The sequence below is a fragment of the Lampris incognitus genome, chromosome 7 (genome assembly GCF_029633865.1).
Source record: "Lampris incognitus isolate fLamInc1 chromosome 7, fLamInc1.hap2, whole genome shotgun sequence".
NCBI classification, from domain to species: domain Eukaryota; kingdom Metazoa; phylum Chordata; class Actinopteri; order Lampriformes; family Lampridae; genus Lampris; species Lampris incognitus.
This window is the reverse complement of record NC_079217.1, coordinates 60,681,197-60,704,013: the sequence shown is the minus strand read 5'-3', so window position 1 is coordinate 60,704,013 and position 22,817 is coordinate 60,681,197. Positions and strand designations below refer to the sequence as shown.

General features: G+C 45.8%; 1 protein-coding gene across 1 annotated transcript; it reads right to left on the bottom strand.

Moving 5' to 3' along the window:
• Window positions 1-3,038: 3,038 nt before the first annotated feature.
• Window positions 3,039-22,257, bottom strand: LOC130115302 (general transcription factor II-I repeat domain-containing protein 2-like). Its single transcript, XM_056282908.1, has 2 exons — window positions 20,851-22,257; window positions 3,039-3,299 (listed from the first exon to the last, which is right to left on the bottom strand). Exons 1-2 carry the CDS (start codon window positions 22,255-22,257, stop codon window positions 3,039-3,041), a joined length of 1,668 nt encoding a protein of 555 aa, XP_056138883.1.
• Window positions 22,258-22,817: the final 560 nt, after the last annotated feature.

Here is a 22,817-nt window from a genome sequence, read left to right as displayed (position 1 = left end):
GAAAAAGAAGAAAAAACTCGCCTGTTCTCAAATTTTAGCATCAAGACACTGGTCATCTAGACTCCTGTTAGGATTTGGTGGTGCTTGAATGTGAAAGTTAAAAGGGAACGAAACCAGTTCACAAGGCCCCACTGTACTTTGAGAGTCAACATGAACTGTGGAACTCCAAATTGTCAAGATGTAAAGTATCAATATGTAATTTGTATTATCAATTTGTGCGGGATAATGGAGTGGATTATTGATAATAAATAATTAATTAAGAATACAATTAACAAATAATCCATCCAGCCATCCATTATCTAAACCACTTATCCTGCTCTCAGGGTCGCGGGTATGCTGGAGCCTCTCCCAGTAGTCATTGGGTGGCAGGCAGGGAGACACCCTGGACAGGCTGCCAGGCCATCACAGGGCCATTAACAAATAATTAAACAAATAATTACAATCAACATTTAAGTAACAGTGAAGCATATTCTAGCTCACTACAAAAACATTAAGTAACCTGAACAAGAACATTACATTTCTGTTACTGAGTTTTACTCTTCCAATTTACCTTTCTTACTTTTCTATCCAGTAAGTAAATAGGCTTGTTTACAACTTGTTGCTGGAACTCTTTTTTCACATTACAGGAACAATAAGTAACCATTCACTCTGGAACTTTTTTTCTTGACATTACATAACCTGGAACTTACAGTATTTCAACAGTCAATTTCTTGCTCCATACCCCCCCCCCTTTTTCTCATTAGTTTTTTTTTCACAAGTCTAGTCTCTTGGCTGGTTTACTGGCTCTGCCAGACCTGGTCTGTATCAGTCCATCAGTGTTACTGGGTTTACTCCTGCTCCGGACAGGAGGACCATTCTTTGGCCTTACTGGGGTGTCCAGTGGCTGGTCTGAGGTAAGTATGGGTGTGGTGTCTGGCACCGGTGATCATGCAGTGGGCACCGCCTGGAGGTGGCGCCTGTTGCGGCACAGTGTAGCTCCCTGCTCTGTCTCAATGAGGTAGGACCTCAATGTGACACTCTCGTGCGATGTAAGCCAGGACTATCGGTTGTGCAGCTTGGTGAGGACATGGTCCCCTTGCTGCAAGGAAGGTAGCCATCTCACCCCATGACGTTGGTTGCAGTAGTGTGCCTTCTTTTCTTTTTCCGCAGCATCCTTGGCCTTGATGTGCTGCCTACTCGGCCACTTGGGTAGCAAGTTACTGTCGAGGGTAGGCAGGGTTTTTCGGCTCCTCCGGCCCATTAAGAGTTCTGCAGGGCTAGCACCTGTGCTGTTGTAGGGAGTGGATCTATAGCACATGAGTACTGGAAGAGGGTCTTTTTGTTTTAAGATTCTTTTCACTGTTATGTGTTGGAAGTCAAGTTTGCGGGCTAATTCTTTGAATTCCACACTAGCGAACTGTGGCCTGTCTTCACTAACTACCTCCTCTGCTATTTCATACTGGGCAAACCCAGCCTTGAACTTTGTGTCTACCAGCGCACTGGTGGTTGTGGGAATGTGCAGTATTTCTGTTTATCGTGAATAGTAATCTGAGATGACCAGCTCTGCTTATTGTGTTCACACAAGTCTATTCCTATTCTTTTCCAAGGTCTGTCTGGAAGGGGTGTGCAGATTAGTGGTTCTCTGGACTGCCCTCTTCTCACTTCCTGGGATGACGGGCAAGACAAGACCTTGTTTTTGATTTAGGATGATATCCCGGGCCACCACACTGAGGCGTTTGCTCGATCCCTGCATTTAGTCAAGCCCTGATGGCCATCATGTATTCGGTCTAATGTGTCTGCCCTCAATGTTTCTGGAATGACTATTCTGTTACCCCTCGTCACCAACTTGTTGTGTACTGACAGTTCATTTATCATGGGGAAAAACTCGTAACAGTTGGGTGTGTTTTACATATATGTTCTGCTCATACCTGATTAGGGCTTGTAGCTTGTCATCTGCTGCTGTGGCTGCTCTGATGCTGTCCATCTTCTGCTCTGTAGCTGGCATGCCATCGATGATGGATGCGACATAGTACTCTACATCTGTGTGTGTGCCTTGGCTGTTTTCTCTTGAGGGGCTCCTGGACAGGGTGTGTCCGCCATGACCAGGGTCTTGCTGGGTGCATACTCCGCTGTGGGGTTAAACCTCATCAGCCGCATTATGTTATCCAGGTTCTTGGAGTTCATCAGCGGGACTAGGAGTTTGTGATTCATGAACAACTTGAATCTCTGTAGGCCATACAGATATTTTTCAAACCTTTCACAGGCCCAGACGCTTGCCAGGCACTCTTTCTCAATTTGAGCGTATCTAGTTTCTGCATTGCTCAGACATCTGAAGCAGTACACCATGGGTCCCAGTCCTCACCATGGAGCTGCATCAGCACACCATCAACCTCGTAGCTGCTTGCATCTGCAGAGACTGCTGTGGGCGAGTGGACATCGTAATATGTCAGGGTAGGTGAGGTAGGCGAGTACTTTGATCTGTTGGAATGCTGACTGTTGGGCTGGACCCAACATCCACGCTGACTTGGATATCAGCAGTTCATACAGCGGTTGGCCCACAGTGGCCAGGTTGGAATGTATTTCCCTAAGTAGCTCACCATGCCTAGGACCCTCTTGGGCTCCTGAACATTCTCGGGTTGGGGAGAGTTCATTTATGGCTGACACTTTGGCTGGGTCAAGCCGCACACCGTCTGCATTGATCTCGTGGCCCAAAAAGTGTAGCTTTCTCTGTCTCAGTGCACACTTTTCGGCATTCAGTTTAAGCCCAGCAGGCTCCAGCCGCTCCATGACCCTCTGTAGGCACTGGTCATGCTCTGCCATGTCCCTCCCATGAACGATGATGTCATCCACATACACAGGCGTCCCCTGCAGGCCTTCCAGTGTTTCTACCATTTTCCTTTGGAATATTTTTGGGGCACTGCTAATGCCGAAAGGGAGCCGTTTAAAGCAATATCTGGCAAAAGGGGTGATAAAGGTTGTTAGTCTTTGACTGTCTTCATCAAGCGGTATTTGCCAGAACCCTGCTGCTGCGTCCAATGACAAGAATACAGTTGATCTGCTCAGTTCAGTTGTGTTCTCCTCCGTCGTTGGCAGGCAAATCGCTCCTTCTTAATGGCTTTGTTTAGTCTTTTAAGGTCTACGCAGATACACACCTTGCCTGACCTCTTTGGGACTGGCACCACGGGAGCGCAGCACTCCATGGGCTCGCTCACCTTCTCAACGATGCCGTTGCCCTCCATCCTTTCCAGCTCCTCCTTGACTGGCTTCATGACAGGGATGGGACACCTGGCTGTGTCTTGTGCAGGCTGAACTCCCTGGTGCTGTGAACCGCATAAACTCTGTTCACTAGGCCTATTTCCTGTATACTGATCGGCTGAGTAAATTGCTCATGGTCTCTCCTCTGACAACATAGACCTCAAATGCATAGTTGTTGTCCTTGTGCATCGTGTGTGCTGTGAATTGGCCTACACAGTTCAACTGGCTGTCTAGGCCACACAGTACAGTCTTAGCTTGGCATAACTTTCTCTCTGGTTTTAGTGTTTTGAAGGCCCCCTTGCTCATGACACACGCGTTGGCCCCAGTGTCTATTTTGAATGTCACAGGTGTGCTACCTAACATGTCCAGTTATACAGTCTACTGTTTGTTGCTTGAGAGTGTACTATTAACTGAGCCCAGAAAGTAAGTTGCATCCCCTTCACCCTCTGTGACTTCACTCACCAGTTTCCTTTTGAACATCCTTTCCCAATTTCCTGCTCTCTTGCACCTGTGGCATGTGGACTTGGCTGCAGGGCATTTATCTTGATTCTTGTGCATTGCTTTACCACATCTACTGCACGTGTACAAAGTGGTAGTGCTGCCCTACCTACTGTATGGGTCAGAAACCTGGACCACATATAGCAATTACTTGAAGGCTCTCGAGGCATACCAACAGCACTGCCACAGAAAGATCCTTAGGATCAGCTGGGAGTATAAGCGCATTACCTTCAGCAACGTTGAGGAGGCCAACATGCCTACTATAAGTGCTACTATCGCACAACATCAGCTGAGATAGACTGGCCATGTTCTACGCATGTCTGACTCTTGCCTTCTGAAACAAATCCTTTACTCTCAGCTCGTGACAGGATGTCATGCCCCAGGAGGATAAAATACTCATTATAAATGCCCACATTAAAAGGTTTGGCATCGACCTTAACAGCTGGGAACAAGCAGCAAAAACACAGGGAGACCTGGAGACTGGCTGTCTGTGAGGGTGCTGGGCACTACAACCATGATCTCCACTGTGCTGCTGAAAACAAGCGGAAACTCAGAAAGAAGCGAGTTACCAGGAAGGCGCAAACCACATCTTCAACCACTTCTTTACACCCTTGCTCACAGTGCCCCAAAATATGCAGCTCCAGGATTGGCCTCTATCCTCTATGCCCAGCTGAAGACCCAGGAGGACCTAGAAGGAGGACAGTCATACTCAACCCCGAGTGATGGCCAATGATGATGATGATGATGATTTTGTGTGTGTGTGTGTGTGTGTGTGTGTGTGTGTGTGTGTGTGTGTGTGTGTGTGTGTGTGTGTGTGTGTGTGTGTGTGTGTGTGTGTGTGTGTGTGTGTTCTCTTGGATCGCCACCTTGTCATGGTGGAGAAGCTTGCATGTACTAATGATCCCAAGAGCTATGCTGTAAGGAGCTTAGCTCCTGGTAGGGTCACCTGGTGGGGAGTTGTTCCTTATCCGATGCGAGGGTCTAAGGACAGGATGTTGTGTTGTTGTAAAGCCCCTTGAGGCAAATTTGTAATTTGTGATATTGAGCTATACAAATAAAATTGACTTGACTTGATCCAAGGCATTGCACTACGCCGATGACAACGTCTTAGTGTCCCTCATAGAAGAGGAACTACAGAGCATACTGGATGCCTTTGGAAAGGCATACAAGCAGCTTGGCCTGGCCATTAACATAAAAAAGCCCATATCCTCTACCAACTCTCACCCAACAGAAATATGCCTGCTCTGTCCCCATCCATCTCTGTACCTTAAACCAGACTTGAAAAACGTGGAAGAGTTCCCATATCTTGGCAGCCTTTTCTCCTCCAAAACCAAGATTGAGATTCAAATACACCATCGTCTCAGTTACAAGGGTTTTTGAAAACTATGACCTTCAGGCCAGAACCAAAAATCTGGTGTACAAAGTGGTAGTGCTGCCCTACCTACTGTATAGGTCAGAAACCTGGACCACATATAGCAGGCACCTGAAGGCACTCGAGGCATACCAACAGCACTGCCTCAGAAAGATCCTTAAGATCAGCTGGGAATAGAAGCACATCAACTTCAGTATCCTTGAGGAGGCCAACATGCCTACTATAAGTGCCACCATCACACAAAGTCAGCTGAGATACACTGGCCATGTTCTCTGCATGTCTGACTCTTGCTTTCTGAAACAAGTCCTTTACACTCAGCTCATGACAGGATGTCATGCAAAAGAATCAATATAAAGATAACATCAAGGCCCACATTAAAAGGTTTGTCATCGACCTTAACAGCTGGGAACAAGCAGCAAAAACACAGGGAGACCTGGAGACTGGCTGTCTGTGAGGGTGCTGGGCACTACAACCATGAGCTCCACTGTGCTGCTGAAAACAAGCGGAAACTCAGAACGAAGCGAGTTACCAGGAAGGCGCAAACCACATCCTCAACCACTTCTTTACACCCTTGCTCACAGTGCCCCAAAATATGCAGCCCCAGGCTTGGCCTCTACGCCCAGCTGAAGATCCAGGAGGACCTAGAAGGAGGACAGTCATACTCAACCCCGAGTGACGGCCAATGATAATGATGATGATGATGATGATGCTATGTGTGTGTGTGTGTGTGTTCTCTTGGATCACCACCTGGTCATGGTTGAGAAGCTTGCATGTACTAATGATCCCAAGAGCTATGCCGTAAGGAGCTTAGCTCCTGGTAGGGTCACCTGGTGGGGAGTTGTTCCTTATCCGATGCGAGGGTCTAAGGACAGGATGTTGTGTTGCTGTAAAACCCCTTGAGGCAAATTTGTAATTTGTGATATTGGGCTATACAAATAAAATTGACTTGACTTGACCCAAGGTGGGTAGGTCAAGGGGGAGGTTCCAGACGAAGCACGATCCAACAAAGACCTCAACAGCAGAACTGGCAGAAGACAATGCCAGTGAAGACAGATGAAGGCTGCAACAGAGGGTTGTCCCCAATCGTCTTGGTTCTCCATGCCATTGGACTCTGGCCACCCCCTGCCAAGGACCACATGGTGGCTGCAGGTGCATCAGCCACTCCACGTAAAAAGATGTCACGCACAGGCATCCTCCTGCAAGGATATCCACAAGAACCTAGAAGGAGGACAGTCATACTCAACCCCAAGTGACTGCTGATGTGTGTGTGTGTGTGTGTGTGTGTGTGTTTGTGTTTTAGCTAGTGTTTTTGACTGACCTTGCCCCATACTCGTGAAAATGTCACTTATTTTGCGGTATTTAGCTGCGTCTGTGGTAGGGCCTTTCTCTTTATTTATTTTCTCCCTCTTTGCTCCACCTTTCCCTTTCTTCTGACCATCCATTTCGCCAGGCGACTTGTTTAAAATGTTATCGGTAGAGAAACAGGTAGACGGTTACAAATGTGCATTACTGAGAGACGTGGTGACATCCTTTTTGGCACTGGGAACACTGTGGCAAGAGTGAGAGTTGTGCCTGATGCGAGGATTCTGAGAGGTCAATCAGCTTATTCCTGCTTGCTATATTATCACTGGTCAAGTTGACTGTTCACGGCAGGCCAAAACGACCCTCGGTCTGTCTGTGCTGACCCCTGATGTAAAGCTTACGATGCGTGTCAGGATGTGGTGTGGTATCATGTCTGCTGGTGTTGTGTCCCACATTTGCTCACTTGTAAAGGGAATCTTGTTTTCAACAACACATCATGTCTCTCTCCCACTCTCTCTCACTATCAAATGACTTTTAATGAGATGAGGTAAAATGTTACTTTTTGTCAAGGCAAACTCAGCACATATGAATTAGCTAAACCTGACTCAACTTAGCTCAACTGGCTGACAACCTAAATGGGTTTTAGTGCAAAATTGAAAAGCAAAGTTTCCCACCCCTCACCCTCTCCAGCCACAATACACAACCAACTGCATTCTCTGCCAGCCGCTCTCCCCTCCCAGCTGAATCCCTACCCACACTCACGATCTGTGTTGAGGACGGACACCAGCTCTGACCAGTGCTGACCAGCTGGCCCCCATTTTCACACTGATCTTCAACAGATCATTGGAGCTGAGTGAAGTCCCCTCCTGTTTCAAGAGCTCCAGTATCATCCCGGTCCCCAAGAAACCCCGTATTACAAGATTAAATTACTGCAGGCCCATTACCCTAACATCTGTGTTAATGAAATCCTTCGAGACACTGGTGTTGGCCCACCTGAAGTAAATCATAGGCCCCCTGCTCAACCCCCTGCAGTTTGCCTACCGAACAAACAGATCAGTGGAGGACCCAGTCAACATGGGATTGCACTACATTCTCCAACACCTCGACTCCCCAGGGACATACACAGGGGTCCTGTTTGTGGACTTCAGATCAGTGTTCAACACCATCATCCCAGATATCCTCCACTCTAAATTGCCCCAGCTCACTGTACCAGCCCCCATCTGCCAGTGAATTAAAAACTGCCTGACAGACAGGAGGTAGCTGGTGAGGCTGGGGAAAAATCACACCCAGCACCGGACAATTAGCAGTGGCGTCCCCCAGGGATGTGTGCTCTCTCCTTTACTCTTCTCCCTCTCCACAAATGACTGCACCTCAGGTGACCCGTTTGTTAAACTCCTGAGGTTTGCAGATGACACAACCATTATTGGCCTTATCCGGGATGGTAACGAGTCTGCATATAGATGGGAGGTTGATCAGCTCGCCCTCTGGTGCGGCCATAACCACCTGGAGCTGAATATGCTCAAAGCAGTGGAGATGACAGTGGACTTAAGGAGGAGACCCCCAACACTGCCCCACCTCATCATATTCAACAGCACGGTGTCTACCGTGAAAACCTACAGATTTCTGGGTTCCACAATCTTCCAGGACCTAAGGTGGGCATCCAACATAGACACAATCATCAAAACTACGCCAGAAATTCAGCCTGCCTCAGGAACTGCTGATTCAGTTCTACATTGCAATAATCCAGTCTGTCCTTTGCACATCCATCACAGTCTGGTTTGGTTTGGCCACCAAACAGGACAGGGGCAGACTACAATGGACAGTTAGGTCTGCAGAGAAAATCATTGGTGCCAACCTGCCCTCCATTCAGGACTTATACACCTACAGACTCAGGAAATGGGCAGGCAACATCAATGCAGATTTATCACATCCTGGTCACAACCTGTTCTAAGTCCTCTCCTCTGGCAGGCGCTACAGAGCACTGTACACCAAAACAACCAGATATACAAACAGGGTTTTTTTCCACGGGCTATCATTCAAATGAACGGTTAACACTGTCAAATAAATCCAGCCATTTTGTATATACTTTACTGTACATTGTAAGTGTACTGGTACGCTTAAGTCGATTTACTCCAGGCAGGTAAGTAACCTGCTAACATCTATTTCAGCATCTCTGATATATTCTCTGCATCATTTCACTTTTATCACCTCTTATTTTGCCTGTATACGTCAATCCTTGTGCATATATCTGAAGATTGCTGTGTTGTAATGTTGTTAGTCTATGATAAGTACACTGAGAGAGCCAAGAAACTGGAGTCAAATTCCATGTACATGCAAACCCACATGGCCAGTAAACATGATTCTGATTCTGACAAGGTGGTTGTAAAAATTATCAGCAGTCACAGAAGTGATCCATCACAAAATACGTCTGACAGTTATCGATCAACCAATTTATATTAAAGCTGCAGTAGGCAACATGAACATTCCAATGCAAAACCTCCTGTCTCTCTCTGCTGCCTTGTATCACTCTGCGAAGCCCCCTCCCACCAAATGACACCTCTTACACTCCCGCAGCTCTTGCCATCTCGAAAAAGTCTCGCCGACGTTGACCCTCGTCTGATCTCTTTTATTTAGTGCTTTCTTTGGCTATCTCTTCTCCTCATCTTCTTTTGGCTTGTTTTGCACTATATGCCGTAGTAGGCAAAGGAGGTATTGGAAATTTAGCACAAGTTGCTATAGCTCGACACAACTTCTGCGTGCACGCCGCCGCACTGAACCAAGACACGTAGAACCCAGATGACCCTTGTTTGTACAGAGTCACTGTGATTGGCCAGTTCGTGCTAGCTAACCCTGATTGGTTGTTTGATTCAGACTGGGTCCAGTTTTAGAAAAATAAAGATAAATAAATACAAAGGGCCGGCGCTCACACATTTTTTTTTTAAAAAAACCCCTTCAATTAAATATTGTTAGTAACATGCAATGGTCAACATTAGTTATTGCAAACACAATTATAGAAATAATATTGCCTACTGCAGCTTAAAGCAATTGTTGGTCAAAAGATTATATTCAGGTTAAGACAATTCTGTTGCACTGCAAAATATTTGAATTCCCCTTTCAAAGTATTTACATGTTCAGTTTATTGGGATATGAATCTCTGACTCCTTCATGGTTGGTGCAATGAGAAAGTGAGCAAATGTAGCATACTCGCGCTCTCTCTCTCTCTCTCTCTCTCTCTCCCTCTATCTCCCTCTTTTCTCTCTCTCTGGTTCCACTAAATGTCCATAAGGTGTGTGTCTTGGTGAATTACATTCACCGATGTTTGGAGTGAAAACGACCCCTGCCATTCTGCTCATGTTCAGATGTGTGGCGTATCAAAGCCTCAGAGCCCCTCTCTGTTTAAAATCCAGCAGCGAGCCACACCTTCACAATGGTCTTCTTCAAATAAACCCACCGCTGGAGCGTAGGCGTTGAGTAGATGTGTGTGTGTGTGAAGTTTTATCTACAGCCGTTTGTCTTACAGTAAGCCGGTACACCTTATAACCTGCCCCCCGCCCTCCTTTAGACAGATGGAATGTGCCCAATTCCCAATGAAACAAAAAAATCCAAAACAACAACAGTGTGTTGGGTCTGAACAGGCATCACACAGAGATAAAAGAGCAGCACAGTAACAAAGGAAAGAGAAGACTACTGACTGTTTAGACGGGTAAGGAGATATTCAAGGCCGAAATGGGAACGATGCTTTCGAATACACATTTGTGGTTACTGGTCCAATTCCTCGTGTGTCTCAATGCGCAGAGCATGGCACTAATGTTACCAAGGATAGAAGTTAAATTCGCCCCATAGATCTCTGAAACGTGACACAACATTCATTCACAATTGAATTATTCTGGATCCAACCCTGTGTCAGTTCCTAGATAGCATCCGGATGTGGGCCACTTCAGGCAATGATGCAGCACTGGTGGCCTTCTTCTGGCCCTGGCAAAATGGATGCGAGCCTGAAGTGGCCCACATGTATAATAGCAAATATGGCCCAAATATGCCAAATCAAATGTGGGCCTTTTTTGGCAAAGACGCGGTGCTCTGGGCAACATGTGATCTGGATGTGACCCTGAAGTGGCCCGTGTGGTAAATGGTGAATATGGCCCAAATATCACACAACAAATATGGGCCACCTTTGACAAATATGTGGCACATGCTGCATTGCTATGGCTTGGTTCTGGCCCAGATCTGGCAAAAGGAGCGGACCACCCAAGTGTCATCATTCCACACAGTATGTGGGCCAGATGAAGTGTTGGGTGTGGGACGGGTCCGGACCACAGCAATTCTACTATCTGGGTCCAATATAATAATCCAGAGGGTGTAAAATAACTGCCTTTCACTATGTCCAATGCTAATATTAACACTTTCTGCCTTTGAGGATTGCTCTCTTATGCATTTCTAGAATGGCTGAAGTGGATTTTAATCCGTTTTTAAAGCAATTAGCAATTATTAGCTTTGCGTAAGCTGTATTTGCCCCTGATCACAACAGTGGTGTGTGTGTGCGGTGCCATCCCATTATTCCAACAGCCCATTTTTCCGAAACCCCAATAGTCTGAAAAATGTCACATTGGACCGAAAGGCCATTTGTCCGACAGCCCGTTACCCCAAAAACAAATGCCTGTTGCTCTGAAAATAGAACTCTCCCTGGAATTGTTAGCTCAGTAACTGCCGGTGTTACACCAAAATCTGTGACCCACCAGATTATGTGGCCCTGACCTTAAAATGCGCTACTTTGGCGCATTTTGGATTAGCATTTGGATGCTAATCCAAATCTAAACCACACCAAACACACGTCAAAAATTATCCGTCTCCAACAGAATGCCAAATATTTACCATTTCTACTTTTATGCCGAGATTTAACCGCATCGATCTGACTGTCGTAGCCTGTCTGAAGTAAACGCATGGTCACATAATCTGACAGATCACAGATTTCGGTGTGACACCTGCCCTGTCCAGTGTCATTATGAATAATTGATCTGAACTGGCCAGAGATAAATACAACAAAGTTGATGTTTCTGTTGAAGTAGAGATGACATTCTGACAAGTGCTTTTAACATAACACCTCTGCTTCTTCCTCTTTTGACTGCTCCCTTTAGAGGTTGCCACAATGGATCATCTGTTTCCATCTCTTCCTGCCCTCTGCATTTTCCTCTGTCACGCCAACCACCTGCGTGTCCTCCCTCACCACATCCATAAACCTCATTTTTGGCCTTCCTGTTTTCCTCCTGCCTGGCAGCTCCATATTCAGCATCCTTCTCCCAGTATAACCAGCATCTCTCCTCCACACATGTCCAAGCCATCTCAATCTTGCCTCTCTTGCTTTGTCTCCAAACCGTCCAACCTGAGCTGTCCCTCTAATATACTCGTTCCTAATCCTGTCCTTCTTCGTCACTCCTGGTGAAAATCTTGGCATCTCTGCCACCTCCAGCTCCACCTCCTGTCTTTTCATCAGCGCCACCATCTCCAAACCATCCAACATAGCTGGTCTCACTAAACATCTTGTAAACCTTCCCTTTAACTCTTGCTGGTACCCTTCTGTCGTAAATCACTTCTGACACTCTTCTCCACCCACTCCACCCTGCCTGCACTCTCTTCTTCACCTCTCTTCTGCACTCCCCGTTACTTTGAACTTTTTAACCCAAGTATTTAAACTCATCCACCTTTGCCACCTCTACTCCTTGCATCCTCACCATTCCGCTGTCCTCCTTGTCATTCATACATGTGTATTCCATCTTGCTCCTACTTACTTTCATTCCTCTTCTCTCCAGTGAATACCTCCACCTCTCCGGGCTCTGCAACCTACTCTCCCTACAGATCACAGTGTCATCCGCGACCATCATAGTCCACGGAGACTCCTGCCTGATCTCGTCCGTCAACCTATCACCATTGCAAACAAGAAAGGGCTCAGAGCCGATCCTTGATGCAATCCCAGCTCCATCTTCAACCCATCCGTCATTCCTACTGCACACCTCACCACTGTCACACTGCCTACTTCCTCATACAATACCACACCTCCTCTCCTGGCACCCTGTCATATGCTTTCTCTAAGTCCACAAAGACACAGTATAGTTCCTTCTGACCTTCTCTATACTTCTCCATTAACACTCTCAAAGCAAACATCGCATCTGTGGTGCTCTTTCCTAGCATGAAACCGTACTGCTCCTTGCTAATCATCACCTCTCCTCTTAATCGAGCTTCCACTGTTCTCTCCCATATCTTCATGCTGTGGCTGATCAACTTTATACCTCTGTAGTTGCTACAGCTCTGCACATCACCCTTATTCTTGAAAGTTGGTACCAGTATGCTTCTTTTCCACCCCTCAGGCATCCTCTCACTTCCCAAGATTGTGTTAAACAATGTGGTTAAAAACTCCACTGCCATCCCTTCTAAACATCTCCATGCCTCCACAGGTATGTCATCTGGACCAACCGACTTTCCACTCTTCACCCTCTTCATAAATGCCCCCACTTCCTCCTTGCTAATCCACCGCACTTCCTGATTCACTATCCCCACATCATCCAACACCCTCTCTCTCTCTCTCTCTCTCTCTCATCCTCTCTCTCTCTCTCTCTCTCTCTCTCTCTCTCTCTCTCTCTCTCTCTCTCTCTCTCTCTCTCTCTCTCTCTCTCTCTCTCTCTTTTTCTTCATTCATCAGCCCCTCAAAGTACTCTTTCCACCTTCTCAACACACTCACCTCGCTTGTCAGCACATTTCCATTTCTGTCCTTCATCACCCTAACCGGCTGCATATCCTTCACAGCTCGCTCCCTCTGTCTAGCCAATTGGTACAAGTCCTTTTCTCCTTCATTAGTGTCTAACCTCTCATACAGCTCACCATACAACTTTCCTTTGCCTTTGCTACCTCTCTGTTCACCTTACACTGCATCTCCTTGTATTCCTGTCTACTTTCTTCATCTCTTTGACTATTCCACTTTTCACCAACCTCTTCCTCTGTATAATTTGCTGTACTTCCTCATTACACCACCAAGTCTCCTTATCTTCCTTCCTCTGTCCAGATGACACACCAAGTACCTTCCTAGCTGTCTCCCTCACTGTTTCTGCAGTGGTTGTGCTCAGCAGTCCGGCAACTCTTCACTACCACCCAGGACCTGTCGAGGAATTGTGAAGACTAACGAGCATGCGTACTAAGCGACCCTCTCAGGCCGTCCATGAGGGAGTGACCACAGTTTGCGACACATAGCCCACGCTGCCATTACCACGTTGGGAAAAATAAGTCAGCTTTGCATTTCACATCATAAATATTGCTGCAAGAGTTTTTTCCGCCAAGTTTGGAAAAGTGCCAGCATTTTGGGCTCGCCATTGCCCTGATTGTATTGGACTTGAACAAACTCTACGTTTAGGGGAGGAGTAATGTAGTATCACTCTCTCTCTTTCTCTCTAAAGTATACTCTCTCACCCAGATGCGCACTTGCAACAAGAGGTATACTAGGAGGAGGAGGGATTTTTCGAAAGGCTCATGAGGAATCTTATCAATATTTAATTTAATTCTCAATACAAGCCACTCTCAAGGCACCGAAATTTGGCACCGATTGATCGAACATGAATAGGTACTCTGTAGTACCAACGTAATTCGGTCTGTACCCTTAAAAGTTTCAAGTTCAGTACCAAACCCTAGTGACTACATGCCCAAAATGGCACCAGACACCAGCTATACAGAGCAGCTGTTAGACCGTTCTTATGGCGGCACTGTCTATAATAGGGTGTTTGACAATTCCCACTCGTCAGCAAAGGGGACCACTACACACTCAGTTGGATGAAAATTCAAGTGTGTTAGATCTTGTCAGATTCATTACTCGTCGCGAACTTGAACAAGACTTTTGCAGTTCAATGACCATCCCAAATGCTGTAGGGCTTGGAAAGCATCCTTTATAAATGCTTATCCGAGGCCTTAACCTCTCAGCTAGTGTGCAGCTTTTGATCTTCTTGTGAAATGGTTAGGCAAAGACTCAGCCGAACATGCCAGGCAAATAAGAACTGCGCACGTGAATCACCCAGAACATGGACCCAGGCCTCGGCTCAATGCATATTATGATGCACCGGAAGTCATAGAGAGCCCCATGTTCAAGAGGCTAGAGCGCTTTCTCAAGATTCCAAACAAATATGGTCACAAACTAAGAGAACTGGGGGATTTGCTGATGGAAATGCAAGCTGCTAAGGCAGATAGTGACTTACTTGGACTTAGCTACCTAGACACACCTGTTGGGGTTGTACAGAAGCTGCCATTCTATCTGCAGAAAATGGCTCATACTAGATTTTAAGTATAAAGAAGAACGGAAGAACACTTAGCACATCTATAATCCCATATACTCTGCACATCTATAAAGAAGAACACCGGGTCCCCTACTCTCCATTCAGTTTCCTTGTGAACGTTTGGGCAGATGTACGTACAGGAGAGGAGAGAGCAGCGTGAACAGCCACTTGGCCGGTCCACAGAAAGCGCACGCTGTGGCTTTTCATTTTACGTTTGATTTACTACCAAGACATGTGACTGATCGGGTAATCAGCGCATGTCCCTGCCCTCTAACTGTCATTTGCGGCACCCGGTTTAAAAAAAAAAGCAGTGGAATGGGCTTCTCTTTATCCATCATTGAATCGCCGACTCTAAGAGGAAGAAAACAAAAATGTGGCGATCATGAAATAGATATACTTGTCTATGAAACCTAGAGATACTACAGGGGCGTAATTCTACCCCCACCCAAAAAGGAAAAGTCTGTTTGGGGAGCTATAACAAGTAAAAGTAAGGCCGTAGCCGTTACTTGTAGGGAAGTGGAAGAAGTAAAAAAAAACAATTTTTTTTCTGTGAAAATTGCGTCCTTTAGAAAAAAAATGTAATCCCATGTTGTGCACAATTTCCCAGTGTTTCAAAATATGAAATGCAAATAATATGTGTCTGAGGACATGAGATATAGATGACTCCCCGTGGTACAAAATAGAGGTCTGGGCTTGTTGGTCAAGAACGTAGCAGAGTTGTCGACCAACTTCCACCTGCACCAACCAGCAAACGGGTGAACAGTTTCAGGTTGTACATATCAAGTTACGTCCGTCTGCGCAACGTGACATCTTCACCCGTTTGCTGGTTGGTGCAGGTGGAAGTTTGCCTACAGTTCTGTGCGTGTGGTTGACATTGACCCATGGTACATCTCGCAGGCATCGCGTTAAATACGCCACTGTCAATAGCGCGCGCCAACAAACAGGAAACTGCTATGACCGCTGCAGTAGAAACCGGAAGTCGGTGGACTACAGTTGTGCACAGAGTGGATTAAAAGGCTTCTCTGGAGATGCTGTGACATTTCCGTCAATCTTTACATAAAATTTTCTCTTTATCAACTTTTCCTCAAGCAAAAATAAAAACTTTTGTCTTTTTCAGAATGTGGCGTTTCAGTTCAGTGTTTCCTCATCACACTAAGAATTTGAATAAAACAGGTTAACGGAGACAGTGTCTCTATGTGTCATGACCGTCTTCTTTCTCGCCCGTCTTTCTCCCCCCCCCCCCCATCTCCTTCTCTGACAACCCCATTCCCTCTCTTTCTCTCGGTTTCTCTCTCGCCTCGCTGTATCTCCTGCATCTTTTTACCCCCTCTCTCAACCGCCATTTCTTCTTTCAGATTTGCTTTCCTGTTTTCCTTCTATGTACTTCCGTCTCTTACTTCCTCTATCTCTCTTTCTCTTCCTCTGTATGTCGCTCTGTGTCTTTAGCGTTCTCTGTCACTCTGAATGTGTCTCTCTCTCTCTCTATCCGCTCTCTTCTTCCCCCTCTTTTTTCCTGTCCATCTTTGCCTCTGTCACATATGCCCCTCTCTCTCTCTGTCTTTATCTCGCCCTCTCTGTCTTTCTCTCTCGCTCTCTCTCCTTTCTCAGCCTCTCTCTCGCTCTCTCTCTCGCTCTTTCTCTCTCTCTCTCTTTCTCTCTTTCTCTCTCTCCTCTTTCACGCTCTCTCTCGCTCTCTTTCTCTCTCTCTTTCGTTTTCTCTCTCTCTCTGTCTCTCTCGCTCTTTCTCTCTCTCTCTCTCTCTCTCTCTCTCTCTGTCTCTCTCTCTCTCTCTCTCTCTCTCTCTCTCTCTCTCTCTCTTTCTCTCTCTCTCTCTCTTTATCTCGCCCTCTCTCTCTCTCGCGCTCTCTCCTCTCGCGCTCTCTCTCGCTCTCTTTCTCTCTCTTTTTCTGTCCATCTTTGCCTCTTTGTCACATATGCCCCTCCCTCTCTCTCTTTATCTCGCCCTCTCTCTCTCCTCTCTCTCGCTCTCTTTCTCTCTCGCGCTCTCTCCTCTCTCTCGCTTTCTCTCTCTCTCGTTCTCTCTCGCGCTCTCTCCTCTCTCGCTCTCTTTCTCTCTCTCTTTCTTTTTCTGTCCATCTTTGCCTCTTTGTCAGATATGCCCCCCTCTCTCTCTCTTTATCTCGCCCTCTCTCTCTTTCTCTCTCCTCTCTCACGCTCTCTCCTCTCTCGCGCTCTCTCTCTCTTTCTCTCTTTCTTTTTCTGTCCATCTTTGCCTCTGTCAGATATGCCCCCTCTCTCTCTCTCTCTCTCTCTCTCTCTCTCTCTCTCTCTCTCTCTCTCTCTCTCTCTCTCTCTCTCTCTCTCTCTCTCTCTCTGTCTCTCTCTGTCTCTCTCTGTCTCTCTCCCTCTGCAGTCATAGTTTGTGCCTGATATTGTTATGAAGCTGTGTCTGCCGTTATTAATTGGTGTTTGTATTATCCCAAACATGACATCTTGGTAAACCCTGCAGTGTATTAACTGAACCGAAACACACACACACACACACACACACACACACACACACACACACACACACACACACACACACACAGATGCCTGCATTACACACATTGCTGGGGCACATGGTTGAAATGTGTCAGCCATTAAAAACAACGGGGGGGGGGGGCGAGACATTTCTCGGCAGTTGAACTTGGAGAAATATTTATCACAGCCAATCAGTGTCTGCTGTGGATTCTGCAGCTGAACATCAGCTGCAGAATCCACAGCAGGTTTTAAGTAATTTACAAAACAAGAGAAACCCGGTCCATGCTTTCACGTGGTTTTTCCGAACTGAAGGCCTGACTTGCCATTCATTTATTTACTGTATGAAATAGAGATACATATCCAGCCATCCATTATCCAAACGGCCTATCCTGCTCTCAGGGTGGTGGGGATGCTGGGGCCTATCCCAGCAGTCATTGGGCGGCAGGTGGGGGGTGGGGGGGGACACCCTGGACATGCCGCCAGGCCACCCCAGGGCCAAATAGAGATATATATGGATATGCACATTTGAAAGTTGGAGTTATAGATAGGAAATAAGCATTCGGGAAGCGCATCCCCGCGCTCAAGCATATCAGCTCCTTCACGCCTCAGGGCGCATGCGCTTCCGATGGCCTTACGGTCGCTCCATCCCACTTCTGACAGCAATGTAGCGAATTCGGGGGGACAAGGCAACCACAGGAACTGCCGCGGCCGGGACGCGAACCCGTATCGCCCGCACCGCAGGAGGCATCGCTAACCGCTAGACTAAAGGGTCAGACCCGCCAGCCAGCGTCCAGCGTGTCTACTTATCCATGCACGTTACAGTATTTAAAATATGTATTTAAACACTTTTGAGTGTTTTGTCATTTGTATTTTGCTGGACGGAAAAAAATAGGATGTAATTTGTAACAACATACTTGAAGAGCTTGTATTTGTGCATTTGAAATACTTAAAATGCAATATTTAATACGTCATTTCATTCTCAAGTAAGACATTTTTATCCCCAGGTTTAAACTGTAGGGGGGGGGGACCTGCCAACAATTAGCCTAATCAGTCTCTGGCTAAATGGGGGTGAATCACGTGACATGTCCTGTCGGGTCCAGCAGCACTCATTGTGAGCTACCATGTTTCATGTGTGTTCCTTGTGACCAGTAGCTTGGGGAAAGAAGCTGCTTTGGTGTTTGGTGCACATTTCCCCGTAAGATAAAGGTACGTAATCAAAATGTGATCAGATGTAGCACGCTAAGGCAAGCTTTCTGAATGACTCTAAAATACAGCAAAAGAGAAGAACAATTAGCAAACACATGTGCTCTAGAACTGGCAACTACACCTACTAGCTAGCAACGTTAGCATACCAGCTAACGTCACGGACACGCTCAGGCAGCATGGAGCAGCGGCATCACGTGGTTAGTCATCATATGGGAAGCTTCATCACTGAATTTAATTGTTATCGACTTCTCTAACTCAGGACGAAATTAATCTCTTGCACAGCAAAATTTAGGCGTTATATTTACATTACAATTTTTTTACAAATTTTCAATTTTATAATATTACATATGATAAGGATGTCATATTATAGTTACATTTAGGCCGTTCTTAATACTTGTCAGGGAAATAGCTTGTGCAGGCCTCTTGAGGACAACATTTTAAAGGGTTTGTTGTGCCAGGGGATGGTCAAGTTAATATTAGGGTAAAAAAACAAAAAACAAAAAAAACCTCAGATTTTAAGAAAGCAGGTCAATTAAATCAATCAATTAAAAATCATCCATTCTGATCTTTACTCTAAAGCTAAATGTTGTTCATCTTTTTGCACAAAACGGTTTACAATATGAATTGTAAACCGTCCCTGGCAGCAGGATAAGTGTAAACCTCCCTGGCAGCAGGATAAGTGGTTTGGATAAGTGGTTGGGATAATGGATGGATAATACAATTCAAAGTGAATTGACTCCATTGCTGGAGCATGCTTAAGTAACACATAAATGACTGTGGTTTAGTGTAAATTATGTGAGTCGTTGGTGTTAGAAGTGATAGGGGTTATCGCTGCCTTTCCCCCTCTTCTTTTCTTACATACTTGGACTGGTTTTCATTGAGAAATGATTGGAGGTATGGTTAAGCAGGGTTTATGAGGACGTCACTGTGAAGTGCGCATGCGTCTCCTGGAGTTCGTTAATGGCGGGAGGTTGCATAAACGCCTCAGGATGCGCCACTTTGAAAACGCGGTACAGGTTCACAACATTCCAGCTTTGAAGGACTTTGAAGAAAACCAAGTTTCTTTTATTTTTTGAGGATCCATCCACCATCAACCAAACCTGAATTAAACTACCAAGCCGGTGTCCGCCATTTACGGAAGCTGAGACCCACGTTGCCGATGATTTGTCAGAGGGACCTGCTAACTGCTAGCCTGCTACCTCAGTAAGCTAGCCCACCTCTGCTATTTCTCTCGTCTTGGAAATCAGTCCTTCTTCTTGTTTTTCCCTCATTTCCATCTTTTCTACCCACCCCAGGTGCGTGTTTAACCCTTAACCCCTAGACCCGACTAGTCCGTAACATTAGTGTTTTATGAATGCTGTTGGTTTTAAGCTGCAACCGGTAGGCCTAATCAATTTAATGGTATCTTTATATGTTTTTCTTTAGGTAGAAGTCAGTCATCTCAAGGGACGAGTGGCAATGAACCATCAGAGCCTGGCCAGGCTGGCCCATCATCTGCCACATCTGCAGATCCCAAACGCAAAGATGGAGGCCGAGTGTCAGCTGTGCACGAACCAAAAGGTCATACGATGTGGTTCTCTTGCAGCGATGTCAAAGTTTAAAACCCACTTGAAACGAAGGCACCCTGACAAAATAAAGGAATTTGAAGACCCCAATAAGGAATCGGCCATTGGGAAAAGCAAAAAAAACAAACAATACAAACAAACTCATACAAGTTATATGGGAGTCACTGTACATTAGATACAAACACATGCTAGAACATCGGCTGCTCTTGCTTGCAGACATTTTCCCAGTCCCACATACCTACAGTCACGTTACAAAACTACTGGGGGAAATCCATTCGGAATATGGTCACTGCAGGGGTCTCCAACCTTCTTTCCTCTGAGAGCTACTTTTCCAAAATGAAAATGGCCGAGAGCTACTCGTGTTTTGTAACATTTATTCTCACGGCTTATTTCAACCCAAACAAACTGAATAAGCTTGTTTTGCCTGAACATTCACAAAATGTTGGTTTATTATTATTACTATTATATTATTACTTACTCACTTGTCATTTTGTTATATCTGTCCACATGTCACTGTATCACTTCACAAGAGTATTCACATGTACAGTTGTATGTGTGATGTGTATTCAGTCTTTTGTAGTTAGTGAGATGACTGGCACTGCATGGAGTCAACAAGAGAGGCGTATGCGGGAGTGTATCCACTCAGGTTCACTCTTATGGAGTCATTTAAATGTTCATCTGTCAGTCTTGTTCTGAACTTTGATTTCATGACGTTCATGTCAGAAAAGGCCGACTCACAGAGGTATGTAGACCCAAACAAAGCAGACATTTTCAGAGCTGCTTGGTGAAGATTGTTATAGTTAACTGGCTCTACTAAGCCCCAGAAATGCTGAGAATGCTGTTGAGTCTTTAACTGCACATTATTTTGGAGGGTTATTACCTCAATTTCCATTTCTACAGGATCAACACGGAAAAGTTCAGCAATCTGTCCTGAAATCTCACTTATGTCCACATCCATGAAGGGGTTGGCCATAAATGTCACACAGGGCTCAAGTTTCTCAAAGTCACTGAATCTGTCTGCAAAACCCTGTCCAAGCCTTGACAAGAGGTCACAATACTTGGAAACCTTTACAATGCTGGCTGCACCTGTGTGACTTTCCAACATCTTTGAGACCCAGGGGAAGTGCTGAAACCTTTTGTTTTTCACTTGCTGAATGTACAATGACAGTTTTGCACTGAACGCATTGACAGCACTGATCATATCAGATAGGTTTTTATCTTTGCCTTGTAACTGTAGGTTCAGCTCATTCATTTTCTCAGTTACATCTGTCAGGAAAGCAAGATCAAGTAGCCACTCTGCATCAGATAACAGGGTGGTGTCCTCCTCCCTCGTTTCCATAAATGCCTTGATTTCACCCAGCAAGGAAAGAAAGCGCTGTAGTATCTTACCCCGACTTAGCCATCTGACTTCAGTGTGGAGGAGGAGATCCCCATACTCCGCAGAGCATTCCTCCAGCAACAGCTTGAAGCTCCTGTGCTGCTTAGCCTTTGCTCGAATGGAGTTGATGATCTTAACAACAGGCGCCATCACATGGCCAAATTCCATAACCTTTGCGCATATAGCCTGTTGTTGAATGATGCAGTGATAGTTCAGAAACTTTGGAAAGTCTGGGTCCGCGTTGCAGTGCGCAATAGATCCTGAGTGACGACCTGTCATAGCAGGGGCTCCATCAGTTGTTACAGACACCAGCTTTTCAATAAGGATCTTTTCTTCTACAAAGTAGTCCTTCACTGCATGGTAAACATCAACTCCCCTGGTTGTGGTTTTCAGTGGAAGTAAGGTCAAAAACTCTTGTTTGGTGGAAAAGTCATCAAACACCATCCGAATGAAAACAGCTAGCTGGGCTGCATCGCTGGAGTCGACAGACTCATCATACTGAACTGAAAACCATTTGCACCTGTTCGTGTCCAGCTGTTTTACCGCATCCATGGACAGCACAGACGCGCTCCTTGCCACAGTATTAGCACCAAGTTGTACATCGGCAATAGCAGACAACATCTCTGTCTTACTTTTATGGTCCCTGAATAACATGTCAGCCACCGCAGTCATAGCCTTCTTTACAATCCCGCCATCGGTGAAGGGCTTTTTGTGCTTGGTTAAGACGTGCGCCACTTTAAACGAAGCCTCCGTTGCTGCTCTGGCCTTCTTCTTCGTTGGTCTTGTGAGCAGAGACTGTTGTCTTTGAAGCGTACTTTCCAGCTCCTTTATCTTCTCTTTTCGTACACTGCTACCTGCAGGGAAGGCCCGTGAAAACTTGCTGTGGACTTTGGTGAAATGGCGCTCCATGTTACATCTTTTACCGACTGACACGCTAGCTCCGCAGATCATACTCACACACTTGTCGTTTACATTGGTGAAACAAAACTCTGTTTCCCACTCTCCGTGAGAATAGTATGATTTTAGCCTCTTATTGGTATGGGCAGCTGCCGCGGTCATGGTTGCTGTCGGTCTCACGTCACCACTGACTCATCAAGCTTGACAGCAGCGCAACTGTTTGATTGACAACTAATTGGCAAATAATGATTTTGTGTAAGGAGGGGGCGGGACACCTGTGAATTTGATTGGGTATAAATGTAAGCAGGTTTTCCAAGTGACCAAACAAATGTGACTCATCAAGTTTTCAAATTTATGAAAGATTCATTAGCCCTTTGGTGAGCTACTTGGAAAGGGGTTGTGAGCGACGTGTTGGAGACCCCTGGGCTACTGTAACTGACAATGCATCAAACTTCTCAAAAGCATTTCGAGAGTTCAATGTTACAGTCGTTCAGAGGAACAGGATGAGACAGATGAGCCGGAACAGGATCTTTCATTTGTAATAATAGATCCAGAGGGAGAAGTGTCTGAGT